Here is a 24,512-nt window from a genome sequence, read left to right as displayed (position 1 = left end):
TGGCTTTAAACTCAGGATCACAGATGAGCTCCTTTACTATGTTGATCTGTAGGCCTCTGTTCATAAACATAAACCAGCCCAAACTAATTTACTATAAAATGAAACGGTGTTTGTAGAAATACAGGAAAAAGCCGCGTCAGTCTCGACTGCATATGTGGACATATGTCTATATTATGCTCTATTTACACAAATTTAGGTTAGTTCATCATTTATGTTGAACAAAATCCCAAAATGTTGTAAGTAATTTAGCTTTTAAATTACTATACACACACAATAAAGTAAATTCGTCAGAAAATTGGCCATTATTTTTGATAAAGTTCATCACATTTCACACATTTTTCTTGACTTATCATAACTGTATGTTGTTTTTTGTCTCCAGGGCTCAAAACTGGAATCAGAGGTGTTGAAGGTACATCATAGAAAGTGTAGAGATGTGTCTGTTTCTCACAGTCGTAAAAAGACAGTTTGTGTTTCTCACAGTCTAAAAACACCCCCAGCTTTGAGAACCGATCTCTCACTAGAACAGGAGTCTGAGAGGGATCATTAACATAGTAACCTGTCTCTCTCTCATAGTGAAGAACCCAGTAACCGTTCTGTGGAGTTAAAGGAACTTTTCTCTTCTTCTCCGCTGTTTTACTGGTCACTCCAACATACCAGGATGTTGGACATTTATATGACCTGGCTCTCTTTGTATTTGGTTCTGTCAGTGCCGTTATCTCCCAGTAGTAGCACCCTGAACTGATTCTCTCTTCACACAGAGCATGAATGAATGCTCTCTTATCACGGACGTCTGATGTACACGTTACTCTTGACTTTTTCGTTCCAATTTCAAGAGGATGTGCAGTTGGGGCAACTGGCCTGATGGCAACTGGAAAAATAAACACCAAAAAAGCTGTATTAAGTGATTAGAAAACAGTTCTGGAAAATGGTCATAAAGGACAGATGGTAATTACTACTACATTACCAATTTGTGTATATTTATAAACATGTTTTGATGTTTTAATTAGTGTTACATGTGATATTACTACAACCCCAATTCCAATTAAGTTGGGACGTTGTGTAAAACATAAATAAAAACAGAATACGATGATTTGCAAATCCCTTTCAACCTATGTTCAACTGAATACACTACAAAGACGAGATATTTAATGTTCAAACGGATAAACTTTGTTGTTTTTTGAAAATATTCACTCATTTTGAATATATGTTTTACACAACGTCCCAGCTTCATTGGAATTGGGCTTGTGTAGTCTAACATTGAAGACAGGTTGTAATTCTCAGTATATATTATGATTAGCAGCTCTCCTCTTTTTCTTTACACAGCAGTATTGACCTGTGATCTCAGCTCGGATCTGTGTTGGACTGAATGTTTTACCTTTACATGCAAGCATCTTTTCCCAGTCTGTGAAAGAAAATCGCAGGAATTAGTACAAATTTCCAAACTTGCAGACTTGTTATTACATGCCTGTCTGTTGTCTTCTACCAATAAAAACTAGTCCAATGTGTGTTCAGATTTACCTGGAATTTCTTTTCTTTTTTCTGTAGTCGTTTCTTTGTCCTTTTTTTCTGGAACTGTTCAAAGAAAAACAACGTTCATGTTCTTTTGTCAGCAGTTTCAAATGGTCTTTTCAGCTCACCTCTACATCAATGTTTCACAACTTCTGGAGCCCCTGATCGGCAGAGTTTTGTATTTTCACTGATTCAGTAGTTTATAATTAGCTAAAGATGTAACTCAGGTCTTTGTGTAATTCAGAGTCATGAAACACTGCTTTAAAGATGAATAAAGTTGAAACGAGATTTTAAAAAGGTTTAATGTATTTAAGACGAGTTACTAAAGTTCAAATGGCTCAGTTGTGAAAGTATGTAGTTCATGTTATAGTGCAGGTCCTAATTACTGATTTAATAATTTACTGTCTGCATCTTTACTTTCACTCATGTTGTGGGGAAAATCATCAGGGTTTAAGTGTGTTTACAGTGTTTTTATCCTCTGTGTAATTAACTATATGACAGTGTTACCTGGGGTCTGAGTGGCTCCATCAGTTCTGCTTATTTCTCGCAGAGCTGAAACTGGGTGTGGTGGATGGCTGAGGTCTCCTTTAAAACAGATACATTTTCAGTAAAAAAAATACAGAGAAACCTGTAATTAATTACATTTAAATAAGTAGGTTTAATGCGGTTGTTATTATGCAATGTTTCATGCTAATTAGTACCTCCAGCTTTTGATGTTTCTTAGTTCAAGAGCTTCACAGTGTAAAGTAACTATAAACTATATAAACTCGACTCCTTTTGCATTATTAAAATAGCTGTTTGTAATCATATTTGATCTCCAGATGTTTTAAGAAAACATTCATTTTTTATAAGGATTGTTTTCTTTGCATGTTTTCTCACTGCAAGCTTAGATTTGTTGATTTTTAAATAACATTACAGAAGAATTTCAAGTAATACTTAATTAGTTTGTTGTGTTTACTTCTTTTTAGAGTATTAGTATGTAGAACCTCTACTGTAATACCTGATATTAGCAGTTGCACATGATGTAAACACTTACAACGTTAACTGGCTGGCAGTGATATAAATGTCAGTAAACAAATGGACAGTTTGATAAATGTAAATGTAGTGAAATGATTAGAGGTATTTCTCAAGTCTACTCACCAACAAGATGTGTTTGTTCTTCTAAATGACAGAAAAGAGGAAAAATGCACTCACAACATTTATAATGACTACACAAAACCTGAAATTGTACTTTAGTAATAATAATAACAACAACAACAACAACAAGTGATAATATATTATGAAATAACAAAATACTCATTTTCAGTCTGTCAGTGATTTTATGGTGTCTTACTTTCAGCAAGGAAATAACTGAAACTAATTCATTTTTGAAGATGCATCTTTCTCGTTACAGCATTATGAATCTGGAACCTTACCTTTTGAAGCAGACTCTGGATTCTTTGGCAAAATATGGCCTATAATGCAGAAAAACAAAAAATAATAATTAGAACTGTTATTAATAGAATGAGGTCTGTGATTAAGTTTCACAGATAGCTGAACATTTTTACCTCTGATCTTGGGGATGATGAAAATTGCCATTACAGCGACGACCAACAGGCTGATAAACAGTAAGACGATAAAAGCTTTCCATCCTGGAGAAACTCCTGATCAAATAGACGAGTTTTCTTAGTATATTTGACAAACGTAAAAATGTTTAGATGATCGTACAGTGTCAGGTCCAGTTTCAGACTCACCTGGTTCTGATGTTGGCTCAGAATCACAAACAGAATCAGTTTTATAGACAGATTTGAGTGGCAGCACTCTTCCCTCCTTCACCTCCTGATCAGATAAACCCACAGAACAGGAGATCCACTCTGATGCAGTAGGAGAGAAGAGCAGCCAAGAGCTCACACTCACCAACCCTTCAGAGTCTTAGTAATGAGAGAGAGAGAGAGAGAGAGAGAGAGAGAGCACAGTGAGAGAGAGCACAGTGAGAGAGAGCCATCTTCCCAAATCTTTTACGTTATTTATCGTACTTCATCGCTTTACTATTTTGCTGTCTTTTATACTACTGAAGAATAAACATACCATAACCACGCAGTAGATTTATTCAAAGGAGCTGCAGATTCAGGAAGTAATCAGTGTTGCTAGGCCAGTCTTAGATGGGCTTTAGCCCACCCTAACTTTTATTTGGCCCCCCAATCACTTCCCAATTAAACGTACTTCAGTCATTCAAATCATGAATAGTTTATTCTCATATATTATTTTTCAACTGTGCGATCTCTAAATTCACAATGTAATTTGATACCAGGTCATGACCTGGGGGAGGTGCTGCTGCTGCTGTAATGCAGCGCTACTTGTTCTGTACTACCAGAGATTTACTAACGTAACATGAAAAGTGGAACCCTGACTGGGCCAATCATATCAGACCCCGTAAGTTGTAAGCCAATAATATTTGCCCCTCTAAATTGCCCCTCTATTGAGCCATCATATCAGACCCAGGGGGGCTGGTCTGTGGTTTTACTCACACTGCAAATGAATGCAAGCTGGCAACCACTGAAGCTGAAGACAGGATTTTGGCTAAAACTATAACAAATAATAGACCTTATTCAAAATCTTTAATATACAAATTGAAACAATAATTAGCTTCAGAGTGAAGGTGCCAATCTACAATATGGATTGGTGACAAAATATGGCCAGCTTGCTTCTTAAGTTTAATGTGAAGTAAAGAAAGGGGATAGGCTAACGCTAAAATTAGCTAGCTGACAGGCCAGCTACAAGGAGATTCACTCAAAAGAGGTCCCGAATATTCTGTTGTAACTCCTGTTAGTTTGAAGCAAGCTGAACCCAAAAAATACACCACATACCTTGACGTATGTGTAATCAACTGTATTACATGTGATGCTGGAAGTGATCTCCATTTTCTGACAGACATATTTTCATGTGGTGCTCCATGTTCCTGAACATTTCGGGAAGCATTAGAGAGGTTAAACGTCACGACAGCTGTCTGCCACCTATCTTATCGCTCCGATGCAGGGGCATCCTAGCTTGTGTGAAGCTTCATATACTGAGAAGCACAGTGCACATTGTTTCGTTCAGATTGCTTCGTCCTAGGGAGAGTTATTCCAGAATATTCGGGGCCTCTATCTAGTGAATCTCCCTGTAGTTTAAATAACATTGTTGACAGATCTTTATATTCTGTTTTTATATATTGTTTTTATATTTCTCTTTAGTATTTGGAAACAGTGACACCAGCATTTCCATATATTGTTGTTTACTGAAAGTTAAACCTAAAAACCTGTATTTTTTCCTCCTAGAAGTCGGTTGCGATATGAGTTTTCACCTTTTCTGACTTGCATGTGATGCATTGGCCTAATGTAAACATCCCTTACAATACTTCTAGAAAGCCAGATTGAAGTTGTTTTGGCTCAAAAGCTATTATTGTACATTCCACTAGCACTGAAACCAAAATTCACCTGTATCAGTTACTCTAAACATGTTTATTTTTATTTTCATTTATTTCAATACCTGTGTTGTGATCAGCTCTGTTCCGGAGCTCTTTTCCTCTTTTATCTCTCCAGATGAGGGTGGGATTTGGTGACCATCCATCTGATACACAGGTAACATTCACCTTCTCTTCTTCAGTTTCAGTCAATGAGAGTAGAGGAGGAGATCCAACCACTGTAGTGAAGATTACTCTAGATTAGCTGGACCAGAACCATCTGTCTATAACTCTGTTAAGTAAGATTGACTTCAAGTCTCAAGTCTAAGTAAAACAGTAACTCACCTATAATATTCAGGATCACACTAACCCTCTCATACCATTCAGTGCTCTTAACAAAGCACACATATTCTCCTCTGTCTGCTACTGTGAGGTTCTCCAGTTTCAGAGAGGCGTTCCCATTCTCCAGTTCTCCAATCAGAGACGCTCTGCCTCTGTACTGAGGATCTCCAGCGTTCTCCTGGACCTTTAGATCTTCGAACAGCAGAATTGGGTTGTCTTTTTTGTTGGGACGATGCCAGCGTACTTCATAGCTCCTAATGTCCAATGTAGTGGAAAGTCCACATGGCAGGACAACAGAAGATCTTATTTGGGCTGAGATGAATCCGTCAGGAACTGACAAAGAGAACGTCCCTAAATGGGAAAATGTTCTCAGTTTAGCCACATATTCAAATGAAATTTCAAATCTGAAATGCTATTTTATATTTAATATGGGAAAATATATGGTAGTTACAGATGACTAATAGATATGGTAGTGCTAGAAAGGAAGGTAGTAAAAGGATAAGTACCTGCAACTGAGCAACTCTGGTTACTGGACAGTATCCACAGAACGACCACCGCTGTAAGCATTAAAACATTAGTTACTCAGGTCATTCGTTGATTGCATGTTTTTAATAGACATTTCTTTGTTGTTGAAAATACAGGTCGGCATGAAACATCTAGCAAATCTAATTTTAAACATTCTGTTATAATTATAGTAATAATCATCATAATAACTTTATTTAGTTAGTTATAATCTTCTTCTTCTTCTTTCGGCTGCTCCCTTTGGTGTTGCCACAGCGGATCATCTGCCTCCATCTTGCCCTATCCACTGCCTCCTCTACTTTCACACCAACCATCTCCATCTCCATCACCTTCACTACATCCATAAACCTTCTCTGAGGTCTACCTCTTCTCCTTCTACCCGGCAGCTCCATCTCCAACATTCTTTGCCCAATATATCCACTATTCCTCCTCAACACATGTCCAAACCATCTCAACCTGGCCTCTCTGGCTTTATCTCCAAACTGCTCCACCTTCACTGTCCCTCTGATCTGCTCATTTCTAATCTTGTCCAGCCTTATCACTCCCAACGAAAATCTCAGCATCTTCATCTTCGCCACCTCCAGCTCAGCCTCCTGTCTTTTAGACAGAGCCACAGTCTCCAAACCGTACATCATAGCAGGACTCACTGCTGTCTTGTAAACCTTCCCTTTCACTCTTGCTGCTATCCTTCTGTCACACATCAGCCCTGACACCCGTCTCCACCCACTCCATCCTGCCTGCACCCTCTTCTTCACCTCTTTTCTACACTGTCCATTGCATTTATTTAGTTATAATATCTGTTATAATTATTTTGGAGAAGAAAATGTGCCGTAATTGACATTTATGATTCCAGATTTGGAGCCTGGTACCTACAGAGCCCTGCTGGTGACATCCTGTTTGAATTAAAATAATGTATGGCCACAACTGGATAAGCTGTGGGAATGAGATAATTTAGTCATGGGCATGCATTAGTAAGGCACAGGAATGAGATCCCAATGTATGGCCATGACTTAGTAAGGTGTGGGAATGAGATAAGTCATGGCCACGACTGAGTAAGGCATGAGGATGAGAACAGAATGTGTTGCTACAACTTAGTAAGCTGTGGGAATGAGATAATTAAGTCGTGAGCATGACTTAGTAAGGCATGGGAATGAGATCCCAGTGTGTGGCCATGACTTAGGAAAGCATGGGAATGAGATAATTAATAATGATTTTTTTTGCCCTAATGTGACTCAGATCGGATGTTTTCAGGGCTGTGTGGACATAAATCTGATCTATTCAAATCCGACCCGAGTCACTTTCATATGTGGTCCTAGATCGGATACGTATCCAATTTGTGGCCACGTGACCTTAATGTGACCCTCAGATCAGAATTCACGTGCTTTTTCCGCTGCACCATCATTCAGCGTTACCATGGCAGCAGCGCTGAACAGCCGTTAAAGCCTGTAAACGGTGGAAAAGCAGCTCATCTCACCTTTTTCTCCTCCGTCTGGCTCTAATAACGAAGCTGAGGGCTGATCAGAGTTAATGATCTTCTCAGCGAAGCTCGTTCAGCTCGTTAGTTTGTGCTGATGATGCAGTGATTCAGTCACGTGACGTTACTGAGTAGGAGGAGCTCATGAGGGTCATTTCAGGACGGTTCATCACATTAATGACTGATTTGAGTCACTGACCTAAACGAGCAAGAACCATCGAGTCAGAGAGATCAGATCTGAGCAACGAGGCCTGTAATGTGAACGCAGCCTCTAGTAATAACGGCAAATTCTGCTTTCAAAACTGGATCATTTGGTGTCTCCAGTTCCCAGGTGATTATTATTATAGTAGCATGTCAAAGGGAGCAGGACAAAATGCCAATTTGCACAAATAATCTGCAATTATTTTCATATAATATTACATTTCATATAATATTCACAAGCATGCCAAGGCTAAAATACGTACTTTGTTTCCTGGTTTTATATACGAACCTTGACCCTTCACACGTGTTTTAATTGAAAGCACAGTTTTCATGGCAAACCTGAATATTCTATAGCCAGAATTTTGAGTAAGTTACAGTCACTATGAAGCAGCTTAACAAAGTTCTGTCTTATATACACCAAATGCCTTCTCTATGCTAAGGCTGTGTTCTTTGGAGCTCACCTGTCTGGAGTGTCCCCTGCACCATAGTCCTCAGGTCAGTGCACAGAGGGTGAAAAAACCCTCTCGAGTAAGAGTTAACATTGGTCATCCTTTAAAAGCCTTTTTTAATATGAACTGCTTTGTAGAAGCTTGAAATGAAAAGAGAACGTGGCAGAAAACAAACAGCCACTGCCTGTTCACCGTTGAACTTTAACCACAGTGAACTACTTGGTGAGCGTTTCCTCTAAAAGGTGTGGCTGTACAATATTACACTGTCTGTTACAATAAACAGGTGCAGTACTACACAATGCAGAAATCTTTACGTTATAAATTTCACTTTAAAGTAAAGTTATCACCAAACTGTACAATAACAAGGCTATGGAAGCATTTGGGAACATTTGGAATCCGCAATATGGTATGTCTAATAATAATGAATAATCATTTTTTATTTATACCAGAGCATGACAATTTTTTATCCACCATGTGGAGCTGAAGTTCCAATGTTTGACAGCTGGGCTCATCACCCACAGTGTGCTCGAGTTCACCATAAAAAGGGCATGTTATTCGGCCACGACCACGTCTTTGGTTCGTGTCCTCAGCCTGGGTTTAGTTCAAAACCTCTTCAAACACGTGCGGCTGCGATGAGTCTCTTCTGGTTTTGGTACAGAAACATCAGCCTATATGTTTATGAGTCTCAGCAGCGCGGACTGATGACGAATGTCGAGTTGGATTGACGTAAAATGCGCACAAATTCCGATCCGGCTGGTCAGACTGAGCTGTATTGCTGCAGATCGGATACGGATCAGATTTCAGTACCGCATGTGAAAGCGTCTCAAATCGGATCCGAAAATGTCAGATTCAGTCTGTTTATCTGCTCACACTGAAGCACAGATACACACCTGTGTCACATATAAGGTAAACGATCAGATCTGGGCCTCTTTTACCTGCTGTGTAAACGTAGCCTTGGATTCAGCTGCACACCTGCATCTGGTCTTCACTGCTGTATTTTGCACGTTTTGCAGGGAGACAGGTCTGGACTGGAGGCAGGTCACTCCAGCACCCCATTCCCTGATTACACAGCCATGCACTCTCTCTCTCTCTCTCTCACACACACACACACACACACACACACACACACACACACACACACACACATACAACAAATCCAGGCTTTACTTCTGTAATGCTTTGACACCACCTTGTTGTGGCCACATTGGGAAAATGCAACGCCGTTCAATCTTACAGCTGTGCAACATGCAATCCTGAAGTTCGTCTGAGATCTAAACAGAAATTCATGAACTGCATCAATGTACAAGAAATAACAACACGCTGTCTTTTAGTGCATGGGAAAATGTAATAATATATTTTATAGATATCATGATAAATTTTGTTATTGCCATAAATGACTTTTCTGGTCATATTTCCGATCATTCGTACATTTGTGATTTATTTAACACGTTCCTATAACAAGCGTTTATTTTCCTCACCCACAATGTTTGTCAGAACAATAAATCACTGCTAGAACAGTCACACACCAATCAGGCACATCATCATGACCACCTCCTTGTTTCTACACTGTCCATCTTATCAGCTCCACTTACTGTATAGCTGCACTCTGTAGTTCTACAGTTACAGACTGTAGTCCATCTGTTTCTCTGATACTCTGTTACCCTGTTCTTCAGTGGTCAGGACCCCCATGGACCCTCACAGAGCAGGTACTGTTTGGGTGGTGGGCCATTCTCAGCACTGCAGTAACACTGACGCGGTGGTGGACGTTTGATTTCTTTAAATGTTGAAGTGTTTTGGTAAATTTGCAGACATTCCTTTATAGAAAGGAGAGTCAGTGTTGTTCCACTCAGCAGTAATGGCTTCAAGGAGTTGATAAACACTGCTGAGCTAATTTGTGTTTAATGCAAAACCAAAACTTCGCTATAGGGTTTAAATCTGGACACTGGACTACAATGGCGTTTTAGGGTCACTGTTAATAAAAATAAAAATAGTAGACTTAGAGAAAAAAGTCAAACTGTATCTAAAGTCATAAGTAATATTTTGAGAAAAACAAAGTGATAATATTTCCACGATAAAGTGGGCTTACTGTGGAGGGGCTGCCATAACACTTGCTGCACTGGCACTGCACTGGAGCTCCACTCACTCCCGTCTCTCTGGATCATTTTGATCTTCATCCTCACTGTCTGTGAAGCTTCATGTCCTCTTTGAATGGGGGGAGATGAAGCCCCCGATAGCCATGTAGACGACCCTGCCTGAGGTTCTCCTTCTGGCTCTTTATTCTAGATAAACACGGTTTCCTCCGAGTCCGTCCGGCTCTTTATTCTAGATAAACACAGTTTCCTCCGAGTCCGTCCGGCTCTTTATTCTAGATAAAACACACTTTCCTCTGAGTCCGTCCGTCTCTTTATTCTAGATAAACACAGTTTCCTCCGAGTCCGTCCGGCTCTTTATTCTAGATGAACACAGTTTCCTCTGAGTCCGTCCGGCTCTTTATTCTAGATAAACACACTTTCCTCTGAGTCCGTCCAGCTCTTTATTCTAGATAAACACAGTTTCCTCCGAGTCCGTCCGGCTCTTTATTCTAGATGAACACAGTTTCCTCCGAGTCCGTCCGGCTCTTTATTCTAGATAAACAGGGTTTCCTCCGAGTCTGTCCAGCTCTTTATTCTAGATAAGCACAGTTTCCTCTGAGTCCGTCCGGCTCTTTATTCTAGATAAATAGGGTTTCCTCCAAGTCCGTCCGGCTCTTTATTCTAGATAATCACAGTTTCCTCTGAGTCCGTCCGGCTCTTTATTCTAGATAAACAGGGTTTCCTCCAAGTCCGTCCGGCTGTTTATTCTAGATAAACACACTTTCCTCTGAGTCCGTCCAGCTCTTTATTCTAGATAAACACAGTTTCCTCCGAGTCCTACTCTTTTTATCCTTATTAACAGTGGCCCCATAAAGGCCGTCATACTGGACAGGCCAAAACTGGTCCACTAGTGAAAACCATTAGTATCTTGATCTTTGGCCATTTTTTTATACAAGCATCTATGATGTAATAAAAACAACACAAATTGTGCATGTTCTCTGAGATCACTTGGTAATTCACAATGGTCACATTGTTGTTCTCCAAATCATCTTCTCTATACATTCAGAACCAAAGACCTCAGCTTCTGGAATGCATACATTAATTCAGTTTTACAGGTTCATTCTTAAGCGTATTCTAAAAATATGATGAAACAACTTAATTCATTGCTAATTTATTGATATGTGCTAGATATTGTACTACAGAATGACCTGAAAATCATTTCACACTTACAGTGCACAGCATTTTTCTTGAACAACAATATTCCAGTTGTAAAAACCTCTGAAGTGTCTTCACAATTAAATAAACATTTTAATTCTAACATCTAAACATTTAATTCTAGAGTACTTCATTGGCATATTTAAATGTAATTTAATACTTGTGCTTAATACTTAAGCAAAACTCAAAAAAACTCTTTGAAAAAATGACCTACTTAGCCTGTCTCGCCTTAAAGGTCTGTACAGTAACACAACATTACTAACTATGAAAACTTAACAGGGTAGCTATCTTTCATTCCTGGACTGATTAGAGCAAAATATTTACTATTCTCCATGTTATTCATTCTAAAAGTTTGCAGGTGAGATTCTTTATCTACATTAATAAAGGACAGAGTTTTGTGTTTGAAGTCTAAAATCAGACCCAGGGTGGTAACGTGACCTTCAGCAGGTATCTGAGTGTGAGGGTCAGTACTGGGGTAAATACCACAGTGTTCTTCATAACAGAGAGCTGTGAGGGTCTCTTCAGTGGGGGGCTTTTGAGTGACCCCCACACACCATGACTTTTTACTGTTTTCTTTCTGATCCACTGTAACTTCCCAGTATGTCTGTCCTGAGGAGAACCCTTCTTTACTCAGAGCAGGAGGAAATGAAGAAGATTGAAAGAGGTCGCTTTTGCTCAGCTGTCCACGGTACACACTGGCCCCATCTTGCTTCATGGTCAGAGGTTTTTTACATGTTTCAGGATCCACAGTGAGCTTCACTGTGAAAGAAACAGAGAAATGAGCTTGTCTGACCAGAACAGTGAAGATGGATGTAAGGATGAGTAACTTTGTATGTACCTTTATTTTTTCTCAGCTTTCTCCACATCATTAATCTTTCTTCACTTGGACCTGTAAGATATATTTATTTTAGTACTGTTATATAAAAAAAAAGCTGGTAGCTGAAGAATTTTACAGAAATGACCGTTTAGATTGACCATCTCACATACATGTAACATACAGAACATGAAAAACATTAAAAATGCTAACTTATTTACTCTGATATGTCTAATGTATGCATTCTAAATCATACATCTAGTGCAAATGAAAAACGGTTACCTGTCAGGGGAAGTGTTTCCTCTGTGGTGGATTCATGAAAATCAAAAATATGCCAAAAAAAAAGTTAATATTGCACATTGACCATTTCAACAAGTGGGTCAACCTACTCTTTCAAATGGGACTTAATATGACGTACCACAGTCACTGTGTCACAGATGTTAAAACCCATGTGCTAAGTTTGTTGATCTGTGTCTCCAATGAAAACACTGTAACAAGCGTAAAGGAGCAATATGTAATACCGACAGCAAGTGTTTAAAGCGGGTACTGCAGTCCCAGTTCAAAACATTTGAGAGAATTTGGTACACTTTTAAAAAGTATACCAAAGTTTTTTAGGTTAAGATCCGATTTGTTTGCTTGCTTCAATGGCTGAAGCACGCTGCGTTCGCCTGCCAATCTGACTCAAATCTGGCAACCCAGGGTGTTGAATTGATGTGAGGAAAAGGGCAGTGGGCGGGAATTCTAAGGAGCATTCACTGGCTGTAGCGCAGTTCTCAGAGAAGCTACTATTTAAACTTGGCATGTTTCCTTAATCTGTGATGACATATCATGGTCATCTTATGATTTTGTGCAGTAAGTATATTACATATTGTTCCTTTAATAGAATACAGTAGATTACAGCAGTGTTTCTGCAGTAAATGTAAGTCTTTATACAGTAAATGTAAGTATTTATTAACCCTTAAACTCTAAGGGGCTGCATGTAGGTCCAGAAGTCCCCGCTCTCGTAATTACAGAGTTTCATTAGTTTCCCTGAATAATTTAGAATAGTTACCTAATAAGAAGTCTTAACATTAATAACTGAATTGTGTTAGATTTCAATTCTCTAGTACCACACAGAGGGCAGTAAGAGACGTCGTTAAGTCCTAATAACTTGTGAGAAAGAGCTGTGCGATAAATTGCGTGACATTTTAGTGGGAAGATTTTTTACAGTATGGGGCCTCCGCACACTGGATATGTCACACCAGGTCTTTTCCACACTCGTACAGCTTTAATGAAACTCTCAATATCATTTTTAGTGCTTGGCATCACTTCACTTACTCTTCACACACTCCTTTGAGGTGAAAAAAGCCAAGGCTCCACAAGTCCATCGGTTTCTTTGCATATGTTGTAAGCCCACATTACCCTGTTCAGTGGTCAGGACCCCCTTACAGCAGGTATTATTTGGACAGGGTATCATTCTCAGCACTGCAGTGACTCTGACGAGGTGGTGGTGTGTGTGCAGGGCTACCAACTCTCATGTATTTAGGTCAAAGCAATAGTAAACCAAAGACAGGCATCTGTGCAAGACTCAGAACGTAACGTATATCACAAAGAGAAAAACCTTCACCAAACACATTTCAAATGGCCCCAGCTAGCAAGAACTGTAAACGGAAAGGTAAATAACGGACTTGGTCAATAACAAAACAATTCTTAAATAAAATGATACGAGCTAGAGCAGCCTTATGCCTACAAAATGAACGTGGTTCTATCTTTCCCACCGGCCAAAACATTTTAGTTAAACAGCTAAAGGCAAGATATTGACAATGATTTTCATAGCGTAGCTGTTAGATTTGAAATCCATGCCTATCTACAATGTGCTTCAAGGTAGGCGTGTCTAATAGAGTGGACAGTGAGTGGACACGGTGTTTAAAAACGCCAGCAGCACTGCTGCGTCTGATCCACTCGTACCAGCACAACACACACAATGAGTGTAGACTCAAGGAGGTGGACATAAAGTAGACAGCCAGTTTGTGTATGAATTGGTTTACCATCAAACTGTGTAGAGTCTTAAGTATCATTTACAAACGCAATGCTGATGGAGTAGAATCACTAATTCAGTACACCACACCAGACAGAGCAACATCGATATTAACCAATGTTTTCCTAAACCATTATTAAAAAACAAAAAAGCCCACTATTGTAATTACTAATCTTACAACGTTACCAGGCTACAATAAAGAAAAGCTGTGCGATCATGGTACGGTTTGGCAGTTTTATTATTTTATCCAGAAGTGATTTATAGCTTGTCAACACGCAATTTATTAAGCCTAAAGTAAAAACCACCAGCCTGCCCACGTCAAAATCTGCCAACCAAACCAAGAACAAGCTTAGCTTATATGTTTAAGGCTTCTGTGTGCTGCTACCACGTAACCTTATTGGAAAATCACTGGACAAAGGAGTAGCGTCTCAGTATTCACAGCTCTTTTTATATGTGGTTGGTTGGTGTAGTGGTTAACACCTCTGCCTTCAACACTGTAGACTGGGGTTCAATCCCCCACCAGGGCAAGCAACCTACACTATACCAATAAGAGTCCTTGGGCAAGACTCCTAACACCACCTGGGCCTACCTGTGTAAAATTATCAAATTATAAGTCGCACTGGATAAAAGCGTCTGCTAAATGCTGTAAATATAAAATATGATTAAAACAACTCAATAATAATTAGACTTACTGCTTAAATGATTTGCTTAGTATTTTGAAAGCATACCGGCACATCTGTAATGTACCAGCATCTTTACAGTGTTAAGTTAATTAACAGTCAAGTTCTATATCCCAACTTTAAAAACATAGATAGATATCTGAAAAAGAAACTACAGGCAAAAAATAATAATTCATAAGCGAAAGTACATACAAACAAATGAAACATACCTTCTTTTGTATTTTTATGAGATGGCCGGGGTGGAAATAAACCTGTTTAAATAAACAAAGTTGGTAAATAACTGCATTATTGCTATTGTATGTTGGCATTTATGTCCAAATCTTTATTTATAAATAGTTTTAGTTTTAAACAGTACCTTTTCTCACTAAAAGAAGAAGAGCAGTGAGGATGATGACGATAAATAGAGAAAGAACCAGAGTGGCGATGAACGCCTCCCTCCAGATTTCTGCAGAAACATAGACATGAATTCAAAATGGCTCTAAAATCGTCACGTTAATAACACAGTTTTGGTTTAGCAATCATAAAAAAAACATATTATAAAATTACAGATGTTCTTCATAAAACATCATTATGATACTGTAACAATTTTTCTGTACACCCAAACAGGATGTATTTAAAGATTAATGTAAGTATGAGGCAAAACGGCAAAATACCTTATTATGTATTCCAGAATATAAGAAAATGAACTGATTCGACTGGGTAAATGAAATGTTGAAGTACAGTCGGTACTGAACATGTGGAATTAGAAATTGAACTTATTTACTATCTTTTAATTTGGTGCTACATTTGAGAATTTCACAGTAGTGTAAGGTGGACAGAGGGGTGTTCTCACCTTTGCGTGGCAGCACTCTTCCCTCCTTCATCTCCTGATCAGATAAACCCACAGAACAGGAGATCCACTCTGACTCTGAGGGAGAGAGAAGCAGCCAAGAGCTCACACTCACCAACCCTTTAGAGTCTAAATGAAAGAGAAAGAGAGAGAGAAAGGAAGGTGTGGTAGGTACAAGTTTAAGTCAACAATAAAACCTCAATAAAATGTGGGTGTGAAAATAGCCCCATAACATTATTCCCCCACTACCAAAACATCTGCAGTGTTTATGATCAAATTACATTTTTTTTAGATGTAAATGACTGAGGTGGGAGTGGCTTCTCAAATTACTCACTGCTTTCACTCCAAAAAAATGTGAAAACTTGCCAAAACATTTCATTTTGCTGTATTTTGTTTAACCTTATTACTTGCCTTGCTATATGACAGGCACAGTAATCGATTGTGGCACCCCCTTAATCAAGCTACATGCTAGTGATTCAATACTTGAATGCCCAAGGTAATTACAAAGGTTGGTAAAATAGTAATAACAACAACAATAACAATAATAATAAAAAATAATAAGAATGTATTCAAAATATGGGAGAAAATTACGTTAGTTAAAACTTTTGTTTTCAAAATACAACCCCATTTCCAAAAAAGTTGGAACGCCATGCGAAATATAAATAAGAACAAAATGTAATGATGTGCTATTCATTTAAACCCTATGTCACTGAAAATAGTGCAAAGACAAAATAGCAAATGTTTTTTGAAAATTATAAGCCCAATTTGAATTTGATGACAACATCATGTTCCAAAAAAGTCGGGACGGGGCCAACAAAAGGCTGGTGAAGTTGTGTAATGACAAAAGAAAAAGTAAATCATTATTTGCATATGACTGCATTATATTCTTATTTACATTCTGCACAGTGTCCCAACTTTTTTTGGAAATGGGGTTGTAATATTAGGCTGCTTCTGGGCACTGAACAAGCCTGCATCTGCATTCACTTTGACTCTGGACACCTAAACATGCTTGTGCTTTAGTGCTCATGAAGTGGTTAACAGCTGGCAAGGGAAGTGACTTATCTTACAGTGATGATGTTAGTATTTAAGTCTAGTGTGTACAGTTACCATCCAATACCTAGTTTTTATGCTTTCATAAAGCATTGTGTTGAGATCTAGTACCAGTTTTGTAATAAATGTGGCTGGTTGTGAGTTCTCTTCCTCCTTTGTCTCTCCAGGTGAGGGTGGGCTTTGGTGACCATCCGTTTGACCTACAGGTCACATTCACTTGATTTCCATCTTCAGCCATTAAGAAGAGAGGAGAAGAGCCCAGTTCTGTGAAGGACAACGAGAGAGTTTGTTATTGGAGAAATAAATATTTACGTAAAACATGTACACATTGTACATTATAATCATTGAGTATGTATACACTGTACATTACAGATATGCATATGCTTGAGTAAATAAGCATAAAGTCTTGGACACTCCAGCTAAATGACATGATTTTCTCTGTGGTCAGAAACTGACCACTGATGAAGGGTTGGAGGATAATTAACACAAATGGTGCATTAACAGATTAACTACAGTCTGTAACTGTACATCAGCAAGATGGAACTACAAGGGAGGGGGTTCTAATCCACGATCAGACAGTAGAATGTTGCACATGAGCTCATAAGCTCAATAGGCTGAGCATTTAAGTGGACAATAAGTGCAAGCATGATGTTTCTAATGAAGCGGCCAGTGAGTCGAAGTACAATATAGGTGTTTGCAGTTATGTGGCGATCTGCTTAAACGTAAGAGGATTTTGAGGAACCCCAAAAAGGTCTAGCCTTCCTTAAATTCCCCTTTATACCTATGAGTTTTTCTAAGAACCCCAAAGTTTCCTAAACTGTGTTTTTCAGTTCTTCGAGTAGCTCTACTGGATATTCAAGGTACCTTTATTTTGTACAGTGTATGATTTTGGTAAAACGGCCTCAGCAGCAGGCTTAGTTAACTCAACGTCTTACCTTTTATTGTAAGATTTACTTTAACCGATTCATACCAAGTGAGACTCTTAACCAAGCACACATATTCTCCTCCGTCTGCCAGTGTGAGGTTCTCCAGTTTCAGAGAGAGGTTCCCTTTCTGCAAGTCTCCAATCAGAGACACTCTGCCTCTGTAGAGAGGATCTCCAGCGTTCTCCTGGATCTTTAGATCGTCATACAGCAGAACTGGGCTGTTGTAATCATCCTTGTGCCACCGAACTTTAAACAACTCAGCATTTAAAGAAGGAGAGAGTCCACATGGCAGGACAGCTGATGACCCCAAGCGCTCTGACACTGACGCATTAGAAGAAAATACAGAGAAATCTGATGCTGAAGAGAGAGAACAGAGGAAGGAAAAGGAGATTTGAAATAAATGTTTTTGTCCCAAATATGTTAGGAATTAAATGTGCATAATATTTGATTGTATAATATTATATATATATATATATATATATATATACATATACACATACACACACACACATTTAACCTCTATTGTTTTTTGGTTTTTTTGGAAAATATGCCTATTTTGAATTTCATACCAACAACACATTCCAATTGGATGAGGGTATGTTTACCACTGTGTTTCATCAGCTCTTATAACAACACTCTGTAAGCCTTTGGGAACTGAGGAGACTAGTTGCAGTTGTGAAAGTGAAATATTTTCACATTCTTGTTTGATATAGGATTCTAGCTGCTCAACAGTTCAGGGGCTCCTTTGTTGTACTTTTTGATTTAAAATGCAGGAAATGTTTCCAATGGGAGACAGATCTGGACTGCAGGCAGGTCAGTTTAGCAACCAGACTCTTAATAGGAACCAATGCTGTTGTAATACATGCAGAATGTGGTTTGATGTTTTGCTGAAATAATCAAGGTCTTCCCTGAAAAAGACGTCGTCTGGATGGCAGCATATGGGGCCAAAACTTGTTTATATCATTCAGCATTATTGGTGCCTTCACAGATGTGCACCCATGCCATGTACACTAATGCCCCCCTAAACCATCATGAATACTGGCTTTTGAACCGTGTGCTGATAACAAGCTGAATGGTCTTCAGCCTGGAGGACACAGTGTCCGTGATTTCCAAAAAGAATTTCAAATGTTGATTCGTCTGTGTTTTTATCATTACACAACTTTACCAGCCTTTAGTTGCCCCCATCACAGGTTTTTTGGAACTTCTTGTTGGCTTCGAATTCAAAATATGCATCTATTTTTCAAAACACAATACAATTTCTCTGTTTCAACATTTGTTGCCTTTGTACTATTTTCAATTAAATATAGGGTTTAAATTGCCCAGCATTACAACTTTTTTGGAATTGGGGTTATATATACATATATCTATATATACACATTAATTTAAATACTTATGTCTCATTTGTATGGCTTGATGTGTATTGTCAAAGTTATACTAACACATTATATGCAACAATAACTATATACAGAAGTTATGTCCAACGATAAGTGTGTATCCCTGTAGCTCAAACATAAATAATCACTTGGTAAAAATGTACACAAATGTACTGCCTGATTTTAAGGACCCACTGATTTAATGGTATCAGGGAAAAGTCCCACTGATATGTGTATACAGTGGCACACCCAGTAATAAGAAGTCGTTTATCAGAGCTGTCTGGACATGACCTGCAGAGCCACTGGAGCAAAACTAAACACAACAGAACAAGTGACGCATGGAGAAACAGGCTCTATGAGAACGGGAGGTGCTACGTCATTAACTAAACCAAAACTATTATCCAGCTTTTACATGGTGACGTCTTAAAAAAAGAAAAGTTCTTATTCACTTTACCTTCTTTAAGACTCCACCATGTAAATACTTCACTCTGGCCAGCTGACTTATTTTTTTCTTAGGGTACCTCTCTTGGCAATGTTGTTGGAAAGAGGCTTAATGTCTTGTTTATTATAGTTTTCCACTTACTTTAGCAGGGTTTAACAGGGTAGACTAGTGATCACAGTGGTGGACGAAGTACACAAATCATGTACTTGAGTTAAAGTCGAGACCCACAAGGTAAAATATTCATCCAGTAAAAGTAGAAGTTCCTCCCTTTAGACCTCCACTTGAGTAAAAGTACTAAAGTATTTACCTTCAAATGTACTTAAGTATAAAGTAAAAGTACTAAAAGAGTAATTCTGGCTCTGATCTGGTCCTGTTATCATTTTTATAACCAGACTGGCTTCATGAACTCATTTCAGGTGAAAGTCCTCCAGCGTCTCTCTTGGTAAACCAGTCTTTTAATAGAACGTCATTAATTAGTCACGCTGACGTCTATTAAAATGATCAGAAGCACAAAACACTGAAGGTAAACAGGTTCCATCAGGGAGAACCGAGTGGCTCTGAAATCACTTTTTACACACAAGCAAAGTTTCAGTTTCAGATTTATTTACAACTTAGTTCCAAGTTTAAGTTGAATAAAAACTGGCTTTAAACTCAGGATCACAGATGAGCTCCTTTACTATGTTGATCTGTAGGCGTCTGTTCATAAACATAAACCAGCCCAAACTAATTTACTATAAAATGAAATGGTGTTTGTAGAAATTCAGAAAAAAGCCGCGTCAGTCTCGACTGCATATGTGGACATATTTCTATATTGAGCTCTATTTACACAAAGTTAGGTTAGTTCATCATTTATGTTGAACAGACTCTCCCGAAGTTTGACGCTACTGCGCTGATGTTGAACCGCGTGCTGCACTGGGTCGGTATGACCAACAGGTCAAAACCAGCTCTAAACAAAGTGACCGCTGGGCCCTGATTGGTGCTCTGGCTTTGCGCTTCTTTCATTTTGACATGTTACGTTTTTATACACACAGAAACCAAAAGGAACGACAGATTTCTCAAAATGTAGGAGGAAAAAGTCGGATATTAGACTCTGAAATGTAGTGCAGTGAAAGGAAAAAGTCGCCCAGAAATGGAGAAACTTCAGTACAGATACACCAAAAATACTAAAGTACAGAAACTAATTACATTTACTGAGTTAAGATTCACCACTAAATGATTATTATTAGCTACCAACACACATTAACGCCACCAGGACACCTTTTTAATGAAACAAGTTTAGACTTAATAACTTATAACTTTCTTTAGAATGTTCTATGAATGTACTGCAAATGGAAATCCAAGTGTTGCTTGAATAGGGTAGATAATTTGATTGTATTTACCTGCTGCAGAGCAGATTAGAAGAGAAGCAATGCATATCAGTAGCATAGCTGTAAGTAAAAAACACATTATTAACAATTTAAGTGGTTTAACATTCACACATGGTTACACATTACTAACCACTGTAAATATGGTGCGGGAAATTATTACTCAAAATGTCCATGTTTTTATTATACATATTTCCATTGCAGCTGTTCACATGAAATTTAGGGCAGATGTTGGTATCAATTCAATAAAGTTACACAGCGAAAGAAATTGTAACATTCCAGTCCATCGAAGCAGTTAAAGCGGAATACGAAAGGAAAAAAATATTGAACATGTTAACGCAAATTGACTTAACATGTGGTGGATAGGCCTTTCTTAGCAACAACAGTTTCAAGATGAAAACTTCTGTTCAAAACAGAAACTCTGACAGTGTTCATGTGTAATTTTGGCCCATCTTTCTACACCTTTCTTTTTTCCTTAAATCTTGAAGACGATGCTCGGCCTGTTGGTGAATCTAGCTCTTCAGTTTCCCTTCACAAATTTTCTATTAGGCTTAAGTTTTGGGTGATCGACTGGGCCATCCCAACACCTTTATTTTTCCATGTGGAACCAACTGGGAGTCTGCTTTCCTATATAATGTGGATCGTTGTCCTGCTGGAAGATTACCATCCTCATCGTCCTGGTACCTGTCAACAGATCTTTCTCACGAATTTCCCTGTACATGGCTCCAATCACTTTCTTTTCAATAGTCTGAACTCTGTGGGTGCCATGGCAAGAGAAACAACCCTGTAATATGATGCCTCCATCTTCACTCTTCACTGTAGATGTGGTATTTTCATATGCATGCTGCAAACATGTCATGTCCTGTTGCTGAGAACATTTTATCTCATCTCTGTTTTATCTCTGTCTGATCACATTACACCCTCCTAGTCATATACGGGCTTCTCCAAATGCTTCAACATGCCTTTTCAGAGTCTTCTGAGTTGGTCTTAATTTTCTGTTGTTTACTTTGTGACTCTTGTTAGAGTTTTCAAAAAGAGGGAGTACTGACCTGCCAACATGCACTTATGCAGCTAACTCTAATAAGCACAGGGAGGAGAACTAATTAGTGTAAACAACTGATTTAGTGCTTTTAGTTTAATACATTTGAACTGAATACCTTTCTTATTCACATAACTTTTTAATGGATTGGACTGTTATTATTTCTTCGACTGTGTAGTTTTGAGTTAATACCAATGTCTGGTCTAAATTTCCCAGGCTAAGTCAACCAAATTTATTATAGGACGGGAATCCCACACCAGGACTGTAATAAACTAATGAACAAGAAACTGCACATTTTCACTGCTGGAACAAAACTTTTTGTTAACAAAATGTTACAAAATGTTAACTTTACAGTAGAAGGAAATAACTTCTTAACTTTGAATGGAAATGAATGTAACAAGATTCTTTCCAAGTAAATATGGAATGAATCTCTTGATGCGTTCATCTTGAAATTCTAACCACACAAAGTTTAGTTTTTAAACTGCAAAAAAAATGAAAAAAATGACAAAAACAGACAACTTTTTCTTATTTTTTCTGCCAGATTTTTTTCCCACTAACTCATCCCACAGTTTTTGAAATATCAACACCGTTTCTACTACAGAATGTTCAGTCTAATCCGGAATTATTTTTTAATTACACCACCAGAAAAGTACAGGTACTCCCTCAGGGCAGGTCCTCAAACTCTGTTGCAAGCCATACAGAAAGATTAGAGCACATTTCTTTTGCCTGACAGCCTTTTGCATGACAGCAAGTCATTTTGTCCTGTTTCAGCAAAAAATCAAGTCACCTCGGAATATTTTATGTCAGTTTTATTGGAGTAATATTTTGACTTTAAGATTTAGCTCAGCTATAGCTGCTTTTCTGACATCTCCAGCAGGATACTTTTTTTTAACTGCTCCACCATCCATTCATCTCTAAATTATCAACGCTCACCTAAAATTTCCTTGTATTTTTGTTAGCTACTAGCTAGGTGAGGCTGTTGTCTGCGTTACTACGGTGAGCAGCAGTCTGCGTGCCAATTTTCAGGGTTAAAGAGTGAATTTTAGCAGTTCTACATTAACCCCAGAGCATTTATTGTTATAACTGTGTTGAACAATCAGCAGAGCTTTACTGCAAAGGAGGATTATTTTATTGTTTACCTACAAATCGAATTCTGCTGTGGAGTCTCAACAATGTAGTGAAAGAATTTGCATTTTGCCAAGCCCGGCTCTAAGAGATGGTGCTCAAGCTTTAATCCACAGCCACTGCACTCCTCTATATGTCGTTTTTTCATCCCTCATTCCTCCTATAGAGTCCCATTCCTTTTCGCCCAAACCAAGCTCTATTATTCCCTCTGCATAACAGACCCAAACTGCATATCCACACTCAAGCAGGTCGCCAAGTTGTAATCCACTGCCATACTGACCCACATGTGTTGTTTCTTTCCCCTCATTGCTCCCATAGAGTCCCATTCATTTCCACCCACAGCCAAGCACTATAGGTTTCTATAGAAGCGGCTTAGAAAATGGATGGATGGATGGATAGTTATATGATACAATATTATTAAACATTATATTTTAAAGTATAATATAACAAAGCCATTATTATATAATAAAACATCTTAACATACTATTTGGTGTATATTTAAATTCATATTGCCTGAATTATTAATTTTGAATAAAACATTGAATAAAACATTGAATATGATCTGTGATTACGCAGGTCGCTGCTCAGGACGCTGTACAGGGCGTTGCTCAGAACTTTGGAACTCTTTTCCGCAGTCTCCTGATTTCTTTCACTTCCAAACAACAAATAATAATATTAATAATAATAATAATAATATTGAAATTATATTAATCTATAGACACAAACATGGAAAACCTGTAACTGCACTCCAGCTGCAACAAAAACTACAAAGATCAGAAAGTTCAGGTGAGCATTTTACGTCTGTGTTGCTGTGGGACGGTGGATTGACACTTATTAACTTTTATGGATCTGATCTCAGTCCTTCAGCACAAACAGCAGCTCAGCCTTTACATAGTGCTGCCTTATTTTGAATAGGTTTGATTTGACACTAAATAAACAGCATACAGTATATTTCTTTGTTTTTCTTTCATTATTAATGATCCTACCTGTTACTGTGAACAGAAGATCAGATGATTGTCCTCTTGTCTATTTACCTTTCGTCCTGGTGGAAACTCTTCAGGGGAGGGTTACAGCCTGACCGCAAGGAAGGAGGTCAGAGCTTAAAATATTAAAAGCCCCCAGCAAACTTTGAAAGAAAAATAAAGTAATGTTAAATAAAATCACGTTTATCAGTTCGTAAACCTGTCTGAAAGAGGCGTAACGGCTGCAACACCACTGAAGTACATGCAACAGCCCAACCAAGGCATGAAAAAACATGTGAAACAGGATCTGCACGTATGGGTGGGGTCATTTTGAAATGAACTGAAAGTACTCTCTAGCATTCATAGTGCGAGATCTTAAAAAAGGTGAAGTTCTTATTCAATTTGCTGCTGGATGTGCATCCTGGGAATGCTGCTGAGGACGGCTGAGCAAAAGAACAGTATAATGGGGATATTACTGATGATCTGGTTAAGGATAAGGTTCTTTTCTTAGGTCTTAGGTTGTACACATGGTGGAGTTCTCAGCGGTACTGTTTGAAAGGGTCTTACTGAGTCCGGTTTATGGTGTGACTTACTGTCTTTCCTCTTACTTTAGCAGCGTAAAAGGGCTTCAGTATGTTGGAGGTCTTTACCTGATGCAGAGCAGACAAGAACAGATGCAGTGTTAT

General features: G+C 38.4%; 2 protein-coding genes across 3 annotated transcripts; both read right to left on the bottom strand.

Moving 5' to 3' along the window:
- Window positions 1-111: 111 nt before the first annotated feature.
- LOC108411396 (butyrophilin subfamily 1 member A1-like) lies at window positions 112-8,229 on the bottom strand. The gene is made up of 12 exons (XM_017682946.2): window positions 7,931-8,229; window positions 5,779-5,829; window positions 5,276-5,623; window positions 5,017-5,169; window positions 3,243-3,419; window positions 3,057-3,152; window positions 2,925-2,963; window positions 2,650-2,670; window positions 2,017-2,094; window positions 1,519-1,572; window positions 1,376-1,402; window positions 112-868 (listed from the first exon to the last, which is right to left on the bottom strand). The coding sequence occupies exons 1-12, from the start codon at window positions 8,016-8,018 to the stop codon at window positions 303-305; spliced, it is 1,698 nt and encodes a 565-aa protein (XP_017538435.2). The 5' UTR covers window positions 8,019-8,229; the 3' UTR covers window positions 112-302.
- A 2,916-nt stretch (window positions 8,230-11,145) lies between these two features.
- LOC108411404 (butyrophilin subfamily 1 member A1-like) lies at window positions 11,146-24,104 on the bottom strand. 2 transcript variants are annotated; one of them, XM_017682958.2, is made up of 10 exons: window positions 23,851-24,104; window positions 20,716-20,763; window positions 17,531-17,878; window positions 16,707-16,859; window positions 15,549-15,674; window positions 15,072-15,161; window positions 14,926-14,967; window positions 12,302-12,322; window positions 12,044-12,094; window positions 11,146-11,964 (listed from the first exon to the last, which is right to left on the bottom strand). In XM_017682958.2, exons 2-10 carry the CDS (start codon window positions 20,759-20,761, stop codon window positions 11,468-11,470), a joined length of 1,374 nt encoding a protein of 457 aa, XP_017538447.1. In that variant the 5' UTR covers window positions 20,762-20,763; window positions 23,851-24,104; the 3' UTR covers window positions 11,146-11,467. The 2 variants fall into 2 exon arrangements, with proteins under 2 accessions (XP_017538447.1, XP_017538448.1); XM_017682959.2 differs by having other exon boundaries at window positions 23,899-24,104.
- Between the last annotated feature and the right edge of the window lie 408 nt (window positions 24,105-24,512).

The sequence above is a fragment of the Pygocentrus nattereri genome, chromosome 22 (assembly GCF_015220715.1).
Source record: "Pygocentrus nattereri isolate fPygNat1 chromosome 22, fPygNat1.pri, whole genome shotgun sequence".
Classification (NCBI taxonomy): Eukaryota; Metazoa; Chordata; class Actinopteri; order Characiformes; family Serrasalmidae; genus Pygocentrus; species Pygocentrus nattereri.
Note: the sequence above shows the minus strand (reverse complement) of the source record. Positions and strands in the feature narration are given on the sequence as shown.

Coding starts and splice junctions, on each gene's coding strand:
- LOC108411396 (XM_017682946.2), bottom strand. CDS start 8,018: ATGACCAATGTTAACTCTTACTCGAGAGGGTTTTTTCACCCTCTGTGC. Junction 5,830..7,930: donor GCAGGGGACACTCCAGACAG/GTGAGCTCCAAA, acceptor TAATGCTTACAG/CGGTGGTCGTTCTGTGGATA. Junction 1,573..2,016: donor TGGAGCCACTCAGACCCCAG/GTAACACTGTCA, acceptor TTCTTTGAACAG/TTCCAGAAAAAAAGGACAAA.
- LOC108411404 (XM_017682958.2), bottom strand. CDS start 20,761: ATGCTACTGATATGCATTGCTTCTCTTCTAATCTGCTCTGCAGCAG. Junction 16,860..17,530: donor AGTAAATCTTACAATAAAAG/GTAAGACGTTGA, acceptor TGTCCTTCACAG/AACTGGGCTCTTCTCCTCTC. Junction 12,095..12,301: donor GGAAACACTTCCCCTGACAG/GTAACCGTTTTT, acceptor TATATCTTACAG/GTCCAAGTGAAGAAAGATTA.